The sequence below is a fragment of the Macaca thibetana genome, chromosome 1 (assembly GCF_024542745.1).
Source record: "Macaca thibetana thibetana isolate TM-01 chromosome 1, ASM2454274v1, whole genome shotgun sequence".
NCBI lineage: Eukaryota > Metazoa > Chordata > Mammalia > Primates > Cercopithecidae > Macaca > Macaca thibetana.
In genome coordinates this window covers 26,368,874-26,385,842 of record NC_065578.1, presented here as the reverse complement: position 1 = coordinate 26,385,842, position 16,969 = coordinate 26,368,874, and the positions used below count along the sequence as shown (strand labels likewise).

General features: G+C 42.9%; 2 protein-coding genes across 6 annotated transcripts in view; both read left to right on the top strand.

Annotated features, from left to right (window-relative positions):
• Window positions 1-16,969, top strand: part of FCN3 (ficolin 3) — a 176,512-nt gene that overhangs the window by 101,402 nt on the left and 58,141 nt on the right. The gene's annotated exons all lie outside the window — the stretch shown is intronic.
• The window catches only part of WASF2 (WASP family member 2), a 93,133-nt gene that overhangs the window by 52,245 nt on the left and 23,919 nt on the right, over window positions 1-16,969 (top strand). For 4 of the 5 annotated variants that reach the window (XM_050795355.1, XM_050795372.1, XM_050795385.1 and 1 more), the window contains exon 2: window positions 15,235-15,407. In XM_050795355.1, coding sequence (XP_050651312.1) covers window positions 15,278-15,407 — 130 coding nt within the window. In that variant the 5' untranslated portion in view covers window positions 15,235-15,277. Of the gene's footprint in view, window positions 1-3,281; window positions 13,029-15,234; window positions 15,408-16,969 lie in introns of those variants that run through there. The other variant, XM_050795379.1, reaches the window with a different exon arrangement.

Here is a 16,969-nt window from a genome sequence, read left to right as displayed (position 1 = left end):
GATGAAAAGAAATTTTAAGAATCTTACTTTGTCACCAGATAGTTGCTGTTGCTACTACTGCTTTATGTTAGGTTTGAAGATACTTTGTTTTTCAATTCCTGTACTCGAAGAGTTGTATACACCAAAAATCTATGCTATAAAATAGACTGTAGTGACTGCTATAAAAGAGGTTCAGCATACCTCATTGACACTTGGAGAGAGGAAAATGACTTTAGACTAGGAGAGTCAAGGAAGGCTTCTTAGAAGTGGTGACACTCACCTCAGGCTTTTAAGATGAAAGGTTTTTTGTGTGTTTTTATAAAGAAATACCACAATCCAGATAATAGTCTCTTGAAGAATGTTTTGCCTTCAAAGTACATAAAGTGAAAATACTGGATTGACTCTTGACTGTGATTTGGAAGACTGATACCCTTTGTTGTAATCCTTAAAATAGGTATAATGTAAGCAGAAGCCATCCATCTTTTTCAGTATTTGTCTCCATATTCCTGAAGAGCCTGTCTCAGAAGGTAAGAGGCCCACCTACTTCTTGGCCTCCACTGAAACCAAATAAAAGAGGACCATTTAGGAACACCTTTGTGTAATGCTCATTGTTGTTTAATTTGACCTGTTCTCTTCAGATTATTTCATTACTAGGAGGTACGTCCATATAAACTCATCATTCCTTCGAGTTAGTAATAATGAGAGCTATCAGTTACTGAATACCTACTGGGTGCTGGGTACCCCTCTGGAATGCTTACATATGTTATCCCATCTTATCCTTAGAACTATCCTAAGTTGGCCGTGATGGTTTATGCCTGTAATCCTAGCAGTTTGGGAGACTGAGGTGGGAGGATCACTTGAGTTCAGGAGTTTGAGACTAACCAGGGCAACATAATAAGACCCTGTTCCTACAAAAACTAAAACATTAGCTGGGCATGATGCTGCACGCTTCTAGCCCCAGCTACTCTGGAGGCTGAGGTGGGAGGATTACTTGAGCCCAGGAGACTGAGGCTGCATGAGCCACATTCACACCACTGCACTCCAGCATGGGTGACCGACCCAGACCCTGTCTCAAAAAAGTAAAAATAACTAAGGCCAGGCTTGGTGGCTCACTCCTGTAATCCCAGCACTGTGGGAGGCCAAGGTGGGCAGATCACAAGGTCAGGAGTTCGAGACCAGCCTGGCCAACATGGTGAAACCCTGTCTCTACTAAAAATACAAAAATTAGCTAGGCATGGTGGTGGGTGCCTGTAATCCCAGCTACTCTTGAGGCTGAGGCAGGAGAATTGCTTGAACCCAGAAGGTGGAGGTTGCAGTGAGCCAAGATCGCCCCCACTGTACTCCAACCTGGGCGAAAGAGTGAAACTCCGTCTCTAAATAAATAAATAAATAAATAAAAGTATAGTATAAGGTAGTTTGTATTTTCCCCATTTTATGGATGAGGCTCCGAGAGATTAACTACCCTAAGGTTATATAGCTAGTGACTCAAGAAATCCTTGCTTTCTTTGTCTGGACATTCTTCTGGATTTACCAAGCTATATTAATTTTTTTTTTTTTTTTTTTTTTTTTTTTTTTTTTTTTTTTGGTGGAGTTTTGCTCTTGTTGCCCAGGGTGGAGTATAGTGGCATGATCTTGGCTCACTGCAGCCTCCTCCTCCCAGGTTCAAGCGATTCTCCTGCCTTGCCTCCCAAGTAGCTGGGATTACAGGCATTTGCCACCACACCCAGCTAGTTTTTGTGTTTTAGTAGAGATGGGGTTTCACCATGTTGGTCAGGCTGGTCGCGAACTCCTGACTTCGTGATCTGCCCACCTCGACCCCCAACAGTGCTGGGATTACAGGTGTGAGCCACCAGGCCCGGCCCTTTGGCTAACTTTTTATGTTTTTCATAGAGATGAGGTTTACCCAGGCTGGTCTCAAACTTCTGGGCTCAAGCAGTCTGCCCATCTCAGCCTCCCAGAGTGCTGGGATTACAGGCATGAGCCACCATGCCCAGCCTATTTTCATTATTATTATTATTATTATTATTATTTTGGTTTTTTTTTTGAGATGGAATCTGGAGTGCAGTGGCACAATCTCGGTTCACTGCAGCCTCCACCTCCTGGGTTCGAGCGATTCTTTTGCCTCAGCCTCCCGAGTAGCTGGGACTACAGGTGCATGCCACCACCCCCGGCTTTGTATTTTTAGTAGAGACGAGGTCTCACCATATTGGCCAGGCTGGTCTTGAACTCCTGACCTTGTGATCCGCCCACCTCGGCCTCCCAAAATCCTGGGATTACAGGTGTGAGTCACTGCGCCGGCCTTTATTTTTAGTTTTTAACTTTGTAGGTACATAGTAGTTGTATATGTTTATGGGATCCAACAAATTTTAAAATTTCTTTGTAAAGATAGGGTCTTTCTGTGTTGCCCAGGCTGGTTATATTGATTATTTATTTTATTTACTATTTTTTTTTAGAGATGAAGTCTCATTTTTTTGCCTAGGCTGGAGTGCAGTGGAGCAATCAGTCATGGCTCACCACAGCCTCAAACTCCTGGGCTTAAGGAATCCTCTTGCCTCAGTCTCCTTAGTAGCTGGGACTACAAGTGCACACCACTGCACTCAGCTGAGTTTTTCTTTTTTTTTTTTTTTTTTTTTTGAGACGGAGTCTCGCTCTGTTGCCAGGCTAGAGTGCAGTGGCACAATCTTGGCTCACTGCAACCTTCGCCTCCTGGGTTCAAGCGATTCTCATGCCTCAGCCTCCCGAGTAGCTGGGACTACAGGCGTGTGCTACCACGCCCAGCTAATTTTTGTATTTTTAGTAGAGACAGAGTTTCACCCTGTTGGCCAAGCTGGTCTCGAACTCCTGACCTCAAGTGATCCGCCTGCCTCGGCCTCCCAAAGTGCTGGGATTACAGGTGTGAGCCACCGTGCCCGGCTGTGTTTGTCATTTTTTATAGAGACAGGTCCTTGTCATTTTGCCCAGGCTGGTCTCAACATCCTGGGCTCAAGTGATCCTTCCACCTTGGCTTCCCAAAGTACTGGGATTACAGTCATGAGCCACCACTCCCAGTCAGTATGTATTTGTATATCCAAACATACCTAAACCTAGAAAAGGGGCTGGGTGCGGTGGCTCACTCCTGTAATCCCAGCACTTTGAGAGGCTGAGGTGAGCAGATCACTTGAGCTCAGGAATTCGAGACCACCCTGGGCAACATGGTGAAACCCCATTTCTACCACAAATACAAAAAATTAGCCGAGCGTGGTGGCACGTGCCTGTGGTCCCAGCTACTCGGGAGGCTGAGGTGGGAGGATAGCTGGAGCCCAGGAAGGGGAGACTGCAGTGAGCTGAGATTGTGCCACTGCACTCCCGCCTGGGTGACGAGTGAAACCCCATCTCAAAAAAAAAAAAAAAGTGTTATGATCTTATGGGACCTCTGTCATATAGGTGGTCCATCATTGACTGAAACGTTGTTATGTGGTACATAACTGTATTCTCTTGTAAGTCTGAGTTATAGAATGCATTTTAGTGTTAGAGAGATTTTTTAAAGACCACCTTGTCCACCTTCTGAAGCCGGAGGATTGCTTGAGCTCAGGAGTTCATGGCTTCAGTGCACTATGATTGTGCCTGTGAATAGCCACTAAATTTCAGCCTAGGTAACATGATGAGACCTTATCGCTAAAATAATATGTTTATATTTCATTGACTCGAGGTATACATTTTTTCCTCACATTTTAACATCGCTTTTTTTTTTGAGACAGGGTCTCACTCTGTTACCAGGCTGGAGTGCCATCACTGCTCACTGCAGCCTTGACCTCCTGGGCTAAAGCGATCCTCCCATATCAGCCTCCTGAGTAGCTGAGACTACAGCTGCATGCCACTGCATTCAGCTAATTTTTGTATTTTTTGTAGAGATGGTATTTCTCCACATTGCCCAAACTGGTCTAAAAAGCCTGAGCTCAAGCAATCCACTCTCCTTGGCCTCCCAAAGTACTGGGATTACAGGCATGAGCCACCATACCCACCCCATTTTAACATCTCTTGAATCGTAATACCTCTTTCAATCAGTGGCATCCTAAATTTGATGAAATATGGTAGAAACCCGTTGGAATTGTAACTTTTCCATTAATACTAGTGGTAAAGTTCAAGACTTCTGTTTATCATATTAGATCTCCTTGAAAAACCTTTCCCTCTGTTTTTTACATCCAAATTCTACCCAGTTCAGATCTTGGGTTTTGGGTTTTGTTTTGTTTTGATTTTTTGAGACAGAGTCTTACTCTGTCCCAAAGGCTGGAAGGCAGTGGCATGGATCTTGGCTCATTGCAGCTTCAACCTCCCGCGTTAAAGTGATTCTCCTGTCTTAGCTTCTCAAGTAGATGGGACTACAGGTGTGTACCACCACACTTGGCTAACTTTTAAGTTTTTTTGTAGAGACGAGGTCTTACCATGTTGCCTAGGCTAATCTCGACCTCCTGGGCTCAAGTGATCCTCCACCTCGGCCTCCCAAAGTGCTGGGATTACAGGCATGAGCCACTGCACCCAGCCCCAGTTCAGATCTTTAAGGTTCCAAGGAATCTGTTCAGTCCTTTCAGTTCACAGTGATCTTTTCATCCTTTCTATTGTCATAATTGAACTTCTATTTATTTGCTATATTGTTACTTAACTGTGGTCTTCTTTCTCTCTCCTCAACTAAATTATAAGCTCCTGGAGTCAAGGAAGAGATTTTATACTTCTTTGTGTCTTTTAGTGTCTTCTTGATAAATATTCAGTGACTGATAAGAACACTGTAATTAGTAGTTAACCATTAATACGACCTGAAGCTTATTAAGACAGTATTGTATAATGGTTAAGAGAACCATATATAAAACATTTAGAACAGTGCATGTGCTAGATAGATGTTAATCATTCTACTGCTACTACTACTACCACCACCACTACCATGATACTACTATTACTACCACTGTTGTTTTAATTATTCTGTGCCAGGCACTGTGCTAAACATTTTATAAATGCATTATTTCCTTTTTCTTCACAATAATTTTACAGACGAGGGGTCATGATAATTATTTAACAGGCTAGGAAATAGACTGAGAGATTAGACTGCTTGCCAAGGTTCCAAAGCTATAAAATGTGGCAGTGGTGGAGTGAAACCCACACCTGTGTCTCTTAATGTTCATGCTCTTGCTCTGCCCCACTGCTTACTAGATTTTTAGGGCTTTGGCAACTTCATGGTAAACTGAGGTTAGAAATGAAAGAACAGATACTTATTTTTCCCTCTGCTCAAGGACTTTAGCTTGTAAATCTCATGCTTTGAGTGCTGACTAAACATTGTGAGAGATGTACAGCTGCCCTTTGCTGCTGACTCTTAGTCACTTGGTGGCTTGGCCATTAGTGACAGATGTGTGTGTGACACTTTTTCAGGAATGAATTCTTGTTACAGCTGGCTATTGAATAGTTCATATGGAATTGCATGGCAGTTTGCTCCATAATTCCACTCCCTGTCTCACATGTAGTTGTGATTGCTAGGTCTCTCTCCTCACTTAAGTTGGTGTATTAATAGTCACATCTCAGGACTGCTGCTTCTGCCTGCTCCATGAACACACGGCGTGTTTGTGTATTGCCCTGAAGTGTCAACAGAACATTTTGCTGAATTTTCTTTTTGTTGTTGCTCTGCAACCTTGTTTTCCCTGGCCTTTCTCAGTTGTGTAAAGTTGGTTTCTTTTTTGGTCTTTCCATCCCAGAGAGGGTGCAGTTACTGCAAAGAGAAGCTCGAAATAAGAAGTAAGGCATCATAACAATTAAAACAAATGGTTACACAGCTAGCCAGATGAATTGAGACTTAGTGCCTGATGTGCAATTCAGCTCTTATTATCTCCTTCCTCTTCCATTTTCAAACCTGCCACTGAAGCTAATCCATCAGTGGGTACTCTAATATCTTGTCCAAAGGAAGTTTAACCTAGTACAGTACTCAGTGCAACTTGCAAGAGCCAAGAAAGAGAGGTTGCAGTCTAGCCCCATCTTCTCCATCCCAGAGTAGGATAGTAAAATGGGGTTAGACCCTTCCATAAAACCAGGCTGTGTATTGGACTTTTGGCTGTTTGTCTAGGAGAATACATGCCCAGGTTTGGCTTTCTCCCAGGTTCTTGGAGAGGTAATGCATTTTGTGTCTGTCCTCTTATCTCAAATTTCTGGGTACCACTAATTGGAGAGCACTCTCTTCTGTCATTGGCTATAAATTTAAAAAGAAGTGTTTGAATATGAAGGGTATTTTATTGCGGCTTGTGTGAGTTATTGACATATATCTAGTAATCTAGTGAACTGATTTGTTGAGGTTTGATACTTTTTTTGTTTTGTGTGTGGGTGTTGTTTTTTCAGAACAGCTTAGTTGTTTTTCATGTTAAACTCCTATGTAAATTTAATGTTCACTTGATGACAATGGCTGAAAGAAATCTGGTACTTTATTAGGGGTAAAGGGTAAGATTTCTCCATTTATGAGTATAATTATTCGTAATCTATATTTATCCAATCAAAGTAAAACCCCATTTAGATGGGTAGTTTGAAGTATTTCAAACCATACAATTTTGGTGATATGGGTTTTACTAGAAATTGGCATTAGATTGGGAAAGTAAAATGAACTTTGTAACTGAAAATCATCAGTGACCACGTTGTAGATCCTGTGTCATTTAAGTGGCTCCATAACAGGGAATTGGGCCAAGATGGAGATACAAGAAATATTTTATGCGGGTAAATCTTTTCCTCAGAGCTCTGAATACTTTGCATATAAAATCTCTGTTTCATATAGCATCTTTCAAGCATTTTTTAGTGTAGTTTACAGCTGGACTAGAGGGATGAATTGAAATTTTATCCCCGATTGCCTGTCATCATTAGACTTAAGAGCTAGAATCCAGGTTTCCAACTCATAGTTTAAATGTATTTTCTTTTGGACAACCAGATGGATCCTGCTAAAAAGAGAGTCTAATTTTGGCCATTTAGAAGACAGTTTTCTATGAAAAAGTTGATACTAGAAGAAACCAATTTTGAAGGTTAAAGAGATTCCCCCAATTTTAGTTTTAAGAACAAAACTATGATTAGACCCTGAAGTGTAAAAAGGTAAGAACAAAAGGTGCTATTGCCCCCAAAAGATAATAAAAAGTGACGGAATTACCAGGTGTGAATGAATGGTCCTTCATGGATGTACCTTGTGCTCAAGGAGTAAGATACTGGAGTGTAGAAGTTCTGTTTCCTCAGCTACTGTCTTGAAGCCTTATCAAGACAAGAAGTATCCCTACATTGATTGGATGTAGGCACAGAATTGGTGTGTCATTCCTTTATTAAATTGGAAATATCTCTTTTAGATCACAAGTAATCTATTTTTCTCAGTTTTCCCAGTCAAATACTTTCTGTGTCTACCCGCAGGAGTTCCATTTCTGTCCTACTAGCTCCTTTGGACGTTGTTTTAGTGACCTAAACGGATTTGTCATTCCTTGTGCTTGGAGAGAGAGAGTGGTTATATTTGTTAGTTCAGCCCCACCCTGTATTTCAACAGGAAGTGGGTGGGTACATAAGCCTATAATGAAGTGTTCTTCCTTGTAGTTGCTGTATCGTAATGAGGACTGCTATATGCAACAGTAAATTCATACTTTAAACATTTTAATATACAGACTTAAATTACAGTAAGACCATGTATTGTCTATCATTTTGAAGTCAAATGACTATTCGACTTTCCAACTGAAATTCTTAAACCTGGTGAAATGCATATTCTTTTTCTTTTTTGTTGCCTTCTTTTTGAGACAGGGTCTGGCTTTGTCATCCAGGCTGGAGTGCAGTGGTGTGATCATAGCTCTCTGCAACCTCCAAGGCTCAAGCAATCCTCCTGCCTGAGCCCCCTAAGTAGCTGGGACTACAGCCGTGTGCCACCACACGCAGCTAATCTTTTTGTTTTTAGTAGAGATGAGGTCTGACTTTGTTGCCCAGGCTGGTTTCAAATTCCTGGGCTGAAGCAGTCCTCCTGCCTCTGCCTCCTAAAGTGTTAGGATTACAGGTGTGAGCCACCACACCCAGCCATATTCTTTAACATAAAGAAATGTACCTCTTGAAAGAGGTAACTCGAGAGTAAACCTCTTCTCATATGTCCCCATCCAAAGTGCTGTTAACTACAGAACAGTGGGAAACGCTGAAGTGAAAGCAGAAGTCCTAATTGCCACACATGCAACATCCCCACATGTTCCATCCCCTGCTACTGCTGATCAGCATTTTGGGGGTATGTTTCAAAGAGGAACTGCCTTGAGAAGCATTTCTGTTGTGACGGTTATTGCTATAGCTCAAATATGCTTGCTTTTTGGATATGACCATAGAAATCTGCAGGTGTTATCAGTGACCTTGGCTCAAAATGTAGCATTGTTTATTTGTCATGAACAGCTAGTAATAAACATAGCCAGAATGAGCAGTCATCTGTCTTCTGTCCTGGTAATAACAGGAATTAAGAGTGTGGGGCACAGATGAGTGTATCCGCCCTTCTCTCACAGATATGCCTCCCGTTGTATTTTCTTCTACCCTCTAACCCCCAGCTCACCTCATCCTACCCCACCCCACCCCACCCCAGGCTGTTGGGAGCAGAGTCATGAGAGTTCAGAAAGTAGGGTGGATATCAGAGTCTCTGTTGCCCAGACTGGAGTACAGTGGCACAATCACAGCTCACTGCAGCCTCAACCTTCTGAGTTCAAGTGATCCTCCCACCTCAGCTTCCCGAGTAGCTGAGACTGTAGGCATATAGCACCACACACCCAGCTAATGTTTAATCTTTTTTGCAGAGACAGGGTCTTGCTTTGTTGCCCAAGCTGGTTTTGAACTCCTGAGCTCAAGCAATCTTCTGGTCTCAGCTCCCAAAGTGTTGGGATTACAGGTGTGAGCCACTGTGCCTGGCCCCAGAGTCTCTTTTTAACTTTATACTGACCAAATATGATATATAAAAATATTCCATGATAGGCCGGGTGCAGTGGCTCACGCCTGTAATCCCAACACTATGGGAGGCTGAGGTGGGCGGATCACCTGAGGTCAGGAGTTCGAGACCAGCCTGACCAACATGGAGAAACCCTGTCTCTACTAAAAATACAAAAATTAGCGGGCATGGTGATGTATGCCTGTAATCCCAGATACTCGGGAAGTTTGAGACAGGAGAATTGCTTGAACCTGGGAGGCGGAGGTTGTGGTGAGCCGAGATCGTGCCATTGTATTCCAGCCTAGACAACAAGAGCAAAACTCCATCTCAAAAAAAAAAAAAAAAAAATTCCATGATAACTTCAAATACACAGACTTGAAGAATCTCACTGTTTGAGGGGACCTTAAAGGGCCTCATCCAGTTTCCATTTCAAAGCACGAATACCATCATGGCGTTAACAGTCCAGACTGGTCAGTATACTGCCAGGCCATGGCTAGAAAGGCCTGGCAGTCTTTTATTTGTTTTCACACTCATTCTCAAGTCCCTTAGGCTGAAACTTGCTACAGATGAAGATGGGGTTACTGCTGAATCTGGCCTGGATGTTTGGAGCTGGTCCAAAATACAATTTTTCCTTTGGAATTTTTTTGGGTAGCTAACTCCCCCATCAGTCCAGGAGCCTCTTGGGTATAAATAACCTCAGGGCTCTGTCTGGAACTTCCTTTGGGCCATTCTAGATCTCACAGGTCCTGGTAATTAGACAAATGTAGACCTGGAGAAGGGGCATGATTCGTGGCCATAATCCACCCTTCTCTACAGTCCCTAAATGTGCCTCTGATTGTGTGTTCAGAATGCAAGTGGATGTTGGCTGAGTGAGGAGATTATGGCAGCTTGGGTAGAAGCACATCTAGAAATTTTAGAGCTGAGAAGCTTCTAAAAGATTGTTTAGCTTAGTCCGTTTATTTTGTAGATGAGGACACTAACGCCCAGAATAAACATTATAACATCTTTGATTTAGAAGGCATTGTAGAGGTCATCTAGTCTGACCTTCCAGCGCCTTCATAAGTGCTAGAAATTTCTCCCCCAACATGCCTGATAGCTGATCATCCAGAGCATGGGGCTGGAGAACTCATAACCTTATCTAAAGATAAGCCATTCTACTATAGGACAATTCTAATTAAAATGACCTAGATAAATTGAAATCTACTTCCCTGTAACTTTTATATTCTCAGCAGTTCTAATTTAATTCCTTTCCTATTTAACATCTCCCAAGGTAAGACCTTCTCAAATCCCCAAATTAGCAGATATCACTATAGTATATAATTTCCCTAATCAAAGTAAAAGATGTCTGAAAAAGACCTTCACAGATTCCATAGAGATAAGGCATTCCACTCTTTTGTGTATCCAGAATTTCTTTTTTTGACCAAGAAACACCACTTCATTGGTTTTCTTCACTTTCTCTTCGTTTTCCTTCATTGGGGCTAGCATTCAGCTCTTTTCTGACGCTTTTAATAAAGAAACGTACATTTTATCATTTGTGAGTGTAACTGTATAAAACTAAAGAGAGCAGCAGGTGGGGCTGAAGGGCTGGACTCACCCCTGCAACTGCCACCTGTCTAGTTTCTCAGTTCATATTTGCTAGCTATGGTGGGGTGGGCCTTTACATTTCTACTTTCTCCTTCTCAGCCTGTGAAGAATTTCCCAATTGGTCTTCTTACTTCCAGCCTTCTCCTGCCCAAATATAACTTATGTGCTTATGCAGAATGATTTGTCTAAAATGCAAATGTGGCCCTGTTGTACTTCCTTAATTCAGTGGTTCCCCAACACCCAGTGCACTATACCAGTAAAGTGCTACTGATGATAGAGAAGCCTTTCTCAACTGGAGTTCCATGAAAGAATTAAATCTTAATGTCATTAGGCATTCATTGTATGTAATATATTAACTTTCCTCCAGTGCGCCTAGAATGGTGCTAGTTATGTACAGTCTTGAGGGGAACTGAGAAAACTGTCATTCTAATCATCTTTTTTCTGTGGTTCACATGAGGAATCCAGTTATGAAAGACTGGAAGAAAGAGATAGTATATGTTCTTCAGGAGGTCCAGGATCACAGCTGGAAACAGCCTCCAGGAAAAAACCCACCAAATTCCTTTGAAGGCTACAGTTTTGTCTTTAAATTTTTTATGTAAATATTGCATTCCACCACATGTCTATGGTTAAAAGTATTTTTAAATATTTATCAATGAGGGGCCGGGTATGGTGGCTCACACCTATAATCCTAGCACTTTGGGAGGCCAAGGTGGGAAGATTCCTTGAGGCTAAGAGTTAGAGACCAGCCTGGACAGCATAGCAAGGCGCCATCTCTATAAAAAATAATAAATTAGCCAGGCATGGTGGTGTGTACCTGTAGTCCTAGCTACGTGGGAGGCTGAGGTGGGAGCATCACTTGAACTCAGGTGTTTGAGGTTTCAGTGAGCTGTGATCATGCCACTGCACTCCAACCTGGGCAACAGACTGAGGCCTGGGTGACAGAGTGAGACCTTGTCTCTTAAATAATAAAATAAAATATTTATCAGTGAATAGGATTTATTCTACAGGAGGATTTGCCTAGGGTCTGTGGAACCACAAATAACTGCCTTTTTTTTTTAAAGCCCTGTAGTGGGTATTTTATTTTATATATATTATTTAATGTCTCTAGGAAAATTGCCCCCAAGATCACACAGTTAGTAAGGTGTACTAGTCAGGGTACTAACCTAAGAATGTCTTGACTCCATAAAGCCCATACATTTTCTATAACTTGAAGTGTGAGAGAGAAAGCCTGGAAATCTTTTTGCCCAATTCTAAGTTTATCTTCACCTGAATGTAAGATTTTTTCTTCTTGGTCAAGTTACTGTTGTGGTTCAGATCATGCATAATTCCATACTTCTTGTACAAACCAGTCCTTGATTATCCAAAAGAAAAATGAGCAATGGTGCATGTAATTTCACATAACAAGGAATTTTGTCTCTTTTTGGTGGCTTTGAAACAAATCACTTTAAACAATAGCAGATAAACTTTTCTAATTGTTTTGCCCTAATAGATATTGACATATTGTTATTTCTTGAGTACCCTCCCGCTGTTTGTAGTAACTGGCCTTTTTGACAAGAAGCCATTTGCTTTTGAAAACTTGGTTCCAGGTAAACCCTAAACAGAATTTTTTGTTCTGCTTATCCAAGGCACTTAGAAAACCACAAATGCTAAAGTACCAAGGTGTTAGAATTTGCCCCCCACCCTCAATCTGAAATTTATGTAGCCATCTGGAATCTAGTTTCCATTAGGTATCCAGAGGGAAAGTCCAGAATGCTCTGTCATTGGTCACATTCAGCACAGCATTTCAAGGTGGTCTGGTTCTTTTAGCTCTTCTGAGAAACTGGAATGAGTACTCAAATGATTACCAGTGGAAGAGCCACAGTGGCTGTTTTCAGTCATTCCTGGCTGTACACCAAATTTCTGGTTGATCTTGAAAGTTTGAAATTTGGGAATCTAAGGACACCTAGAGGATGGTGTTCAGAGCCCTGCAAGGTTCTTTCATGTGTAACCTCCTCCCACCTTTCCGGTTCTAAACTCTTTTTACCATGTGTTGCTGAAGATTGCATCTTAGGACCTGATACCCTTTACATTAAATAAAAGAGGGAAAGAGTTAAATTGGAAAGTCCAGGATTTGGACTAGAAAACCCATGGGGTCAAAGGGAGAATTTAGCAGAGGAGTGGAATGGAAATCATTTCCTTAGACAGTAGACAAGTATTCAGGAAACACCTCTGCACCCCAAAGATAGGCACAGCTGCCACACAGTGACTATTAAAGGGAGGTTCAAAGTTATAAGCAAACAGCTGATTCTCTTGGTTCTTGGGCTGTTGCTGTTGGTGACAGGAAATCTTGTTCCCCAAGCTGCTGGCTTCCTGTTTTATTTTTACTTGTAGCAGATCAGAATGTCCATAACAAGGAGCAGTCTGTTCCAAAGGGTTCTACTCCCCCTTTGAGCCTGAAAGATTTTTTTTTTCTCTTTTGGTCAGACAATATGTCTGTAATGTTTAGTTTGATTTAAGCATTTTGTATTCACAATCAACTTTTTGGTGATGAGCTGGTATTTTAAGATTTGATGTAAGTAAACCCTTGTTTTGCTTTATATATTTATATATAAAGAGGAGTTTATAATATTGGGGACTTGGCCCAGCTACTCAGAAAGCTAAGGTGGGAGGATCATTTGAGCAAGGCGGTCAAGGATGTTGTGCGCTGTGATTGCACCATTGCACTCTGTACTGGACGACAGAGTGAGACCCCGTCTCAACAAAAAGGCTGGGCGCGGTGGCTCATGCTTATAGTCCCAGCACTTTGGGAGGCTGAGCTCAGGAGTTCGAGACAAGTCTGGGCTACATGGCAAAACCTCATCTCTACAAAAAATACAAAAACTAGCTGGACATGGTGGTGCATGCCTGTAGTCCCAGCTACTCGGGAGGCTGAGGCGGGAGGATCGCTTGAGCCCAGTAGTTGGAGGTTGCAGTGAGCTGAGATCGTGCCACTACACTCCAGCCTGGGTGACAGAGCCGAGACCCTGTCTCAAAAAAAGAATAAAAAATAAGAAAAAAAATTGAGGACTTAGATATGTTAACTTTATGCTTCACCTTTTCACGTGAAGTGAATTTGTCATTTTCCCTAGCATGAAAACCATTAGGCTGTTTTAGATTTTTTTAGTTTCATAAGATGTGGAAAGAGGACCAGTCCAGTGTGCCTTGACTGTAGTCATATCCATTTTGTGGAAATTAAAACTCTCTCCTATCCTTATAAAACTGGGAATTTGGTGATCTAAATCTAAAACAATAGCTCAGCATGAACCTGAAGTGCTGGGGGATTTCCTAGGGAAAGGGGCTCAGCCCACCGGATAAGAAACAGTAACTGGAAGGTTTCCGGATCTGCTCCAGACATTTCCTGCTGTCTCTAGAGCCTTTTGGCCCAGGTGTGTTGAACCGGATGGGAGCGAGAAAGGGAGCTGTTGGGTAGAAGAGAAAGCACCAGGGAATCTTACAGCACAGTTTACTCAGCATCATGTTTGACATATTGAACGTGTAAAATGTTTACTTTATATTCTCTCATTCTGTCAATTTACAAACTAAACTTCAGAGATACTGGCATTAGTAGTTAGCTATACTTTTTTTTTTTTTTTTTTAGATTTTGAGACGGAGTCTTGCTCTTGTCACCCAGAATGGAATGCAGTGGTGCAATCTCAGCTCACTGCAACCTCCGCTTCCCGGGTTCAAGCAATTCTCCTGCCTCCTGAGAACTGGGATTACAAGTACCTGCGACACGCCCGGCCAGTTTTTTGTATTTTTAGTAAAGACCGGGTTTCAGCTGGGCGCAGTGGCTCAAGCCTGTAATCCCAGCACTTTGGGAGGCTGGGACGGGCGGATCACGAGGTCAGGAGATCGAGACCATCCTGGCTAACACAGTGAAACCCCGTCTCTACTAAAAAAATACAAAAAACTAGCCGGGCAAGGTGGCGGGCGCCTGTAGTCCCAGCTACTCGGGAGGCTGAGGCAGGGGAATGGCGTAAACCCAAGAGGCGGAGCTTGCAGTGAGCTGAGATCCGGCCACTGCACTCCAGCCTGGGCGACAGAGCGAGACTCCGTCTCAAAAAAAAAAAAGACAGGGTTTCACCATCTTGGCCAGGCTACTCTCGAACTCCTGGCCTCAGGTGATCCACCTGCCTCAGCCTTCCAAAGTGCTGGGATTACAGGTGTGAGCCACCGTACCTAGCCTAGCAGTTACCTGTACATTAACAGCCATTCACCAAGGAAGGACTGGAAAAGTTATATCCTAATGTATATCAGTCACTATTGGCAGCTTGATTTCATTGTGGAGATTATCAGGTGAGAGTGTTCTTTTTTGATTTTTATAATTGGTGGCCTAGAATCTGATCTGTCCTGGTTATGAACACCCCAAGGATAGGATCTATACCGTCCAGTGTCTGCTGAATGGGCTGTTTTCTAACCATGCCTCCTTGCCTCTGGGGACTCTTGTTGGTTGGAGCAGTAGTTGGCACTTTAACGTTTCTGTGCTGCCTATCACCAGTCCAGAATTTCTAAACTTACATAGCAGATCTTCTAATAGCAAACCTTTAAAAGGGCAGGGGAGGGAGGACTTAAAAATGAAAGAAAAAAAAAGATAGGGGGAGTGAAGATTTTTTTAAAAGCTGTTTTAGATCAGAGTAAGACCAAAAAAAAAAAAAAAAAGGAAAGATTCACACAGCCCTAGTGTGCCTGGAATTTGGAATTTGTGGTTGAGTAATACTTTCCTGTTATTTCTTTTTTAGGTTGTTTTTCATCATTCAGAACATTGCCTGAAGCAGGTCCACCATGCCGTTAGTAACGAGGAACATCGAGCCAAGGCACCTGTGCCGTCAGACGTTGCCTAGCGTTAGAAGCGAGCTGGAATGCGTGACCAACATCACCCTGGCAAATGTCATCCGACAGCTGGGCAGCCTGAGTGAGTGCCTCGGAGAGCCTATGCTTTGCCCTCAGGGGTCGTTGGTGCTCTTTATTTAGTTTCCTTCTCCTCCCGCGTTCCTGTTTCTCCCCCATCTGCCTTCCCTAGGTAATGCGAAAATGTATCCTCCCTCTCCTCCCCAAAGAGAGGCTCCCTTTTGGTGTAGCTTCTCCTCTTCAACCTTCTTTATCTACCACCACCCTCTAAATTCCCTCCCCCCTCCCCCTCCACCTGCTTCAACAGAAATCTGTGGGAAGGGTGGCAGGAAGGGCTGCAGCAAAAACTGCAGACGGAATGACAGAGCAGAATTCTGTGTGTGTAAAGTGGGAGGTTCACAGAGCAGTATCTTGGGTTGGGGAATGTGCCTGTAATTACACGAGCTGTTCGATGTAGCTTGACTTTGTTGAAGCCTCAAATGTGCCAATAGTCTTTATCTACCCAACACCCCCACCCCTTTTCTTCCCAAAGAGGAGTAAAGCAAACATGCCTTTGGAGAGATTCTGACTGTCTTGTCCACCCTGGTACACATTTAATTGTGCTGCAAGCCCCCAGGTCCAAGTTCAGGGTACAAATTACTTCTGCATTCTCTGGGGTATTGGGAGTTTTGCAAGCTGTGTGAACATACAGTGACACAAATAGTAGCTGGAGCCATTCTTCCTTAGGAGGAAGATGGGGGTTAGCCCAGACTGTTTTGGAGCTGAAGGAAAGCCAGCTCAACTATATATATTTTTTTAATTGGCAAGAATGAATGAGACTGCCTTGGGTGGGGTACATGCATGTGGTTTGGATTTCATTCTGAATCAAGTTGACTTTGTTTGCTTGAAGCTGAGATATGGGAAGGGCAGATGCTTGGATTGGCTCTGCATTTGTCTAGTGCCACTCCAGCTCCCATAAGAACCTCCGTCAAAATGCCATTTTAGTGATCTTCCTTAGCAAAGGCATTTTGGTGTGAATTATTTCAGATACTCACGCCTCCTATCGCATCACTGCCCTTAGTGAAGGCAGTGGAATATCAAGAAAGCCTGCATTCCCCTGTATAGCAATAGGCCCAGCCTTTAAAATAGGAGCCTGAGGAGACAGAACTCTATGACCAGATGATGTATGGAGTCTGAGATTCCTAAGCCTTCACGTACCTCAGGGACCATCTCAGTTGATCCAGGGCTTAGAGAAACCTAGATGGGGCATCATGAAGAAATGAAACCCTGCCGGTGCATGTCTTATACAAAGGAACACTGACAGTAGCGCAACAGCAGTGCAGCTGACAAGGAAGCACATCAAGGCTGCAGAGACCTCACTGATTTTTAAAGGCATAATTTCTGCCTCTCTCTCTGAGAAGGCCAAATGGGTGGAAGTCAATCAATCACACACTGGTTCCTTCTTCATAGGACAAAGAACATCTAGCTAATGATGCTTCTTATTTCCACTTACTGAAGTTATGCTCTCTCTCAGCTATATTTCCAGGGTGGTGTTGATGGATGCCGTTGCTCACACTCCCACTTGTGATCAGACCACTCCTATCTTGAGGAAGCTGATCTGAGGGCCAAAGCCACCTTATGCCCAAG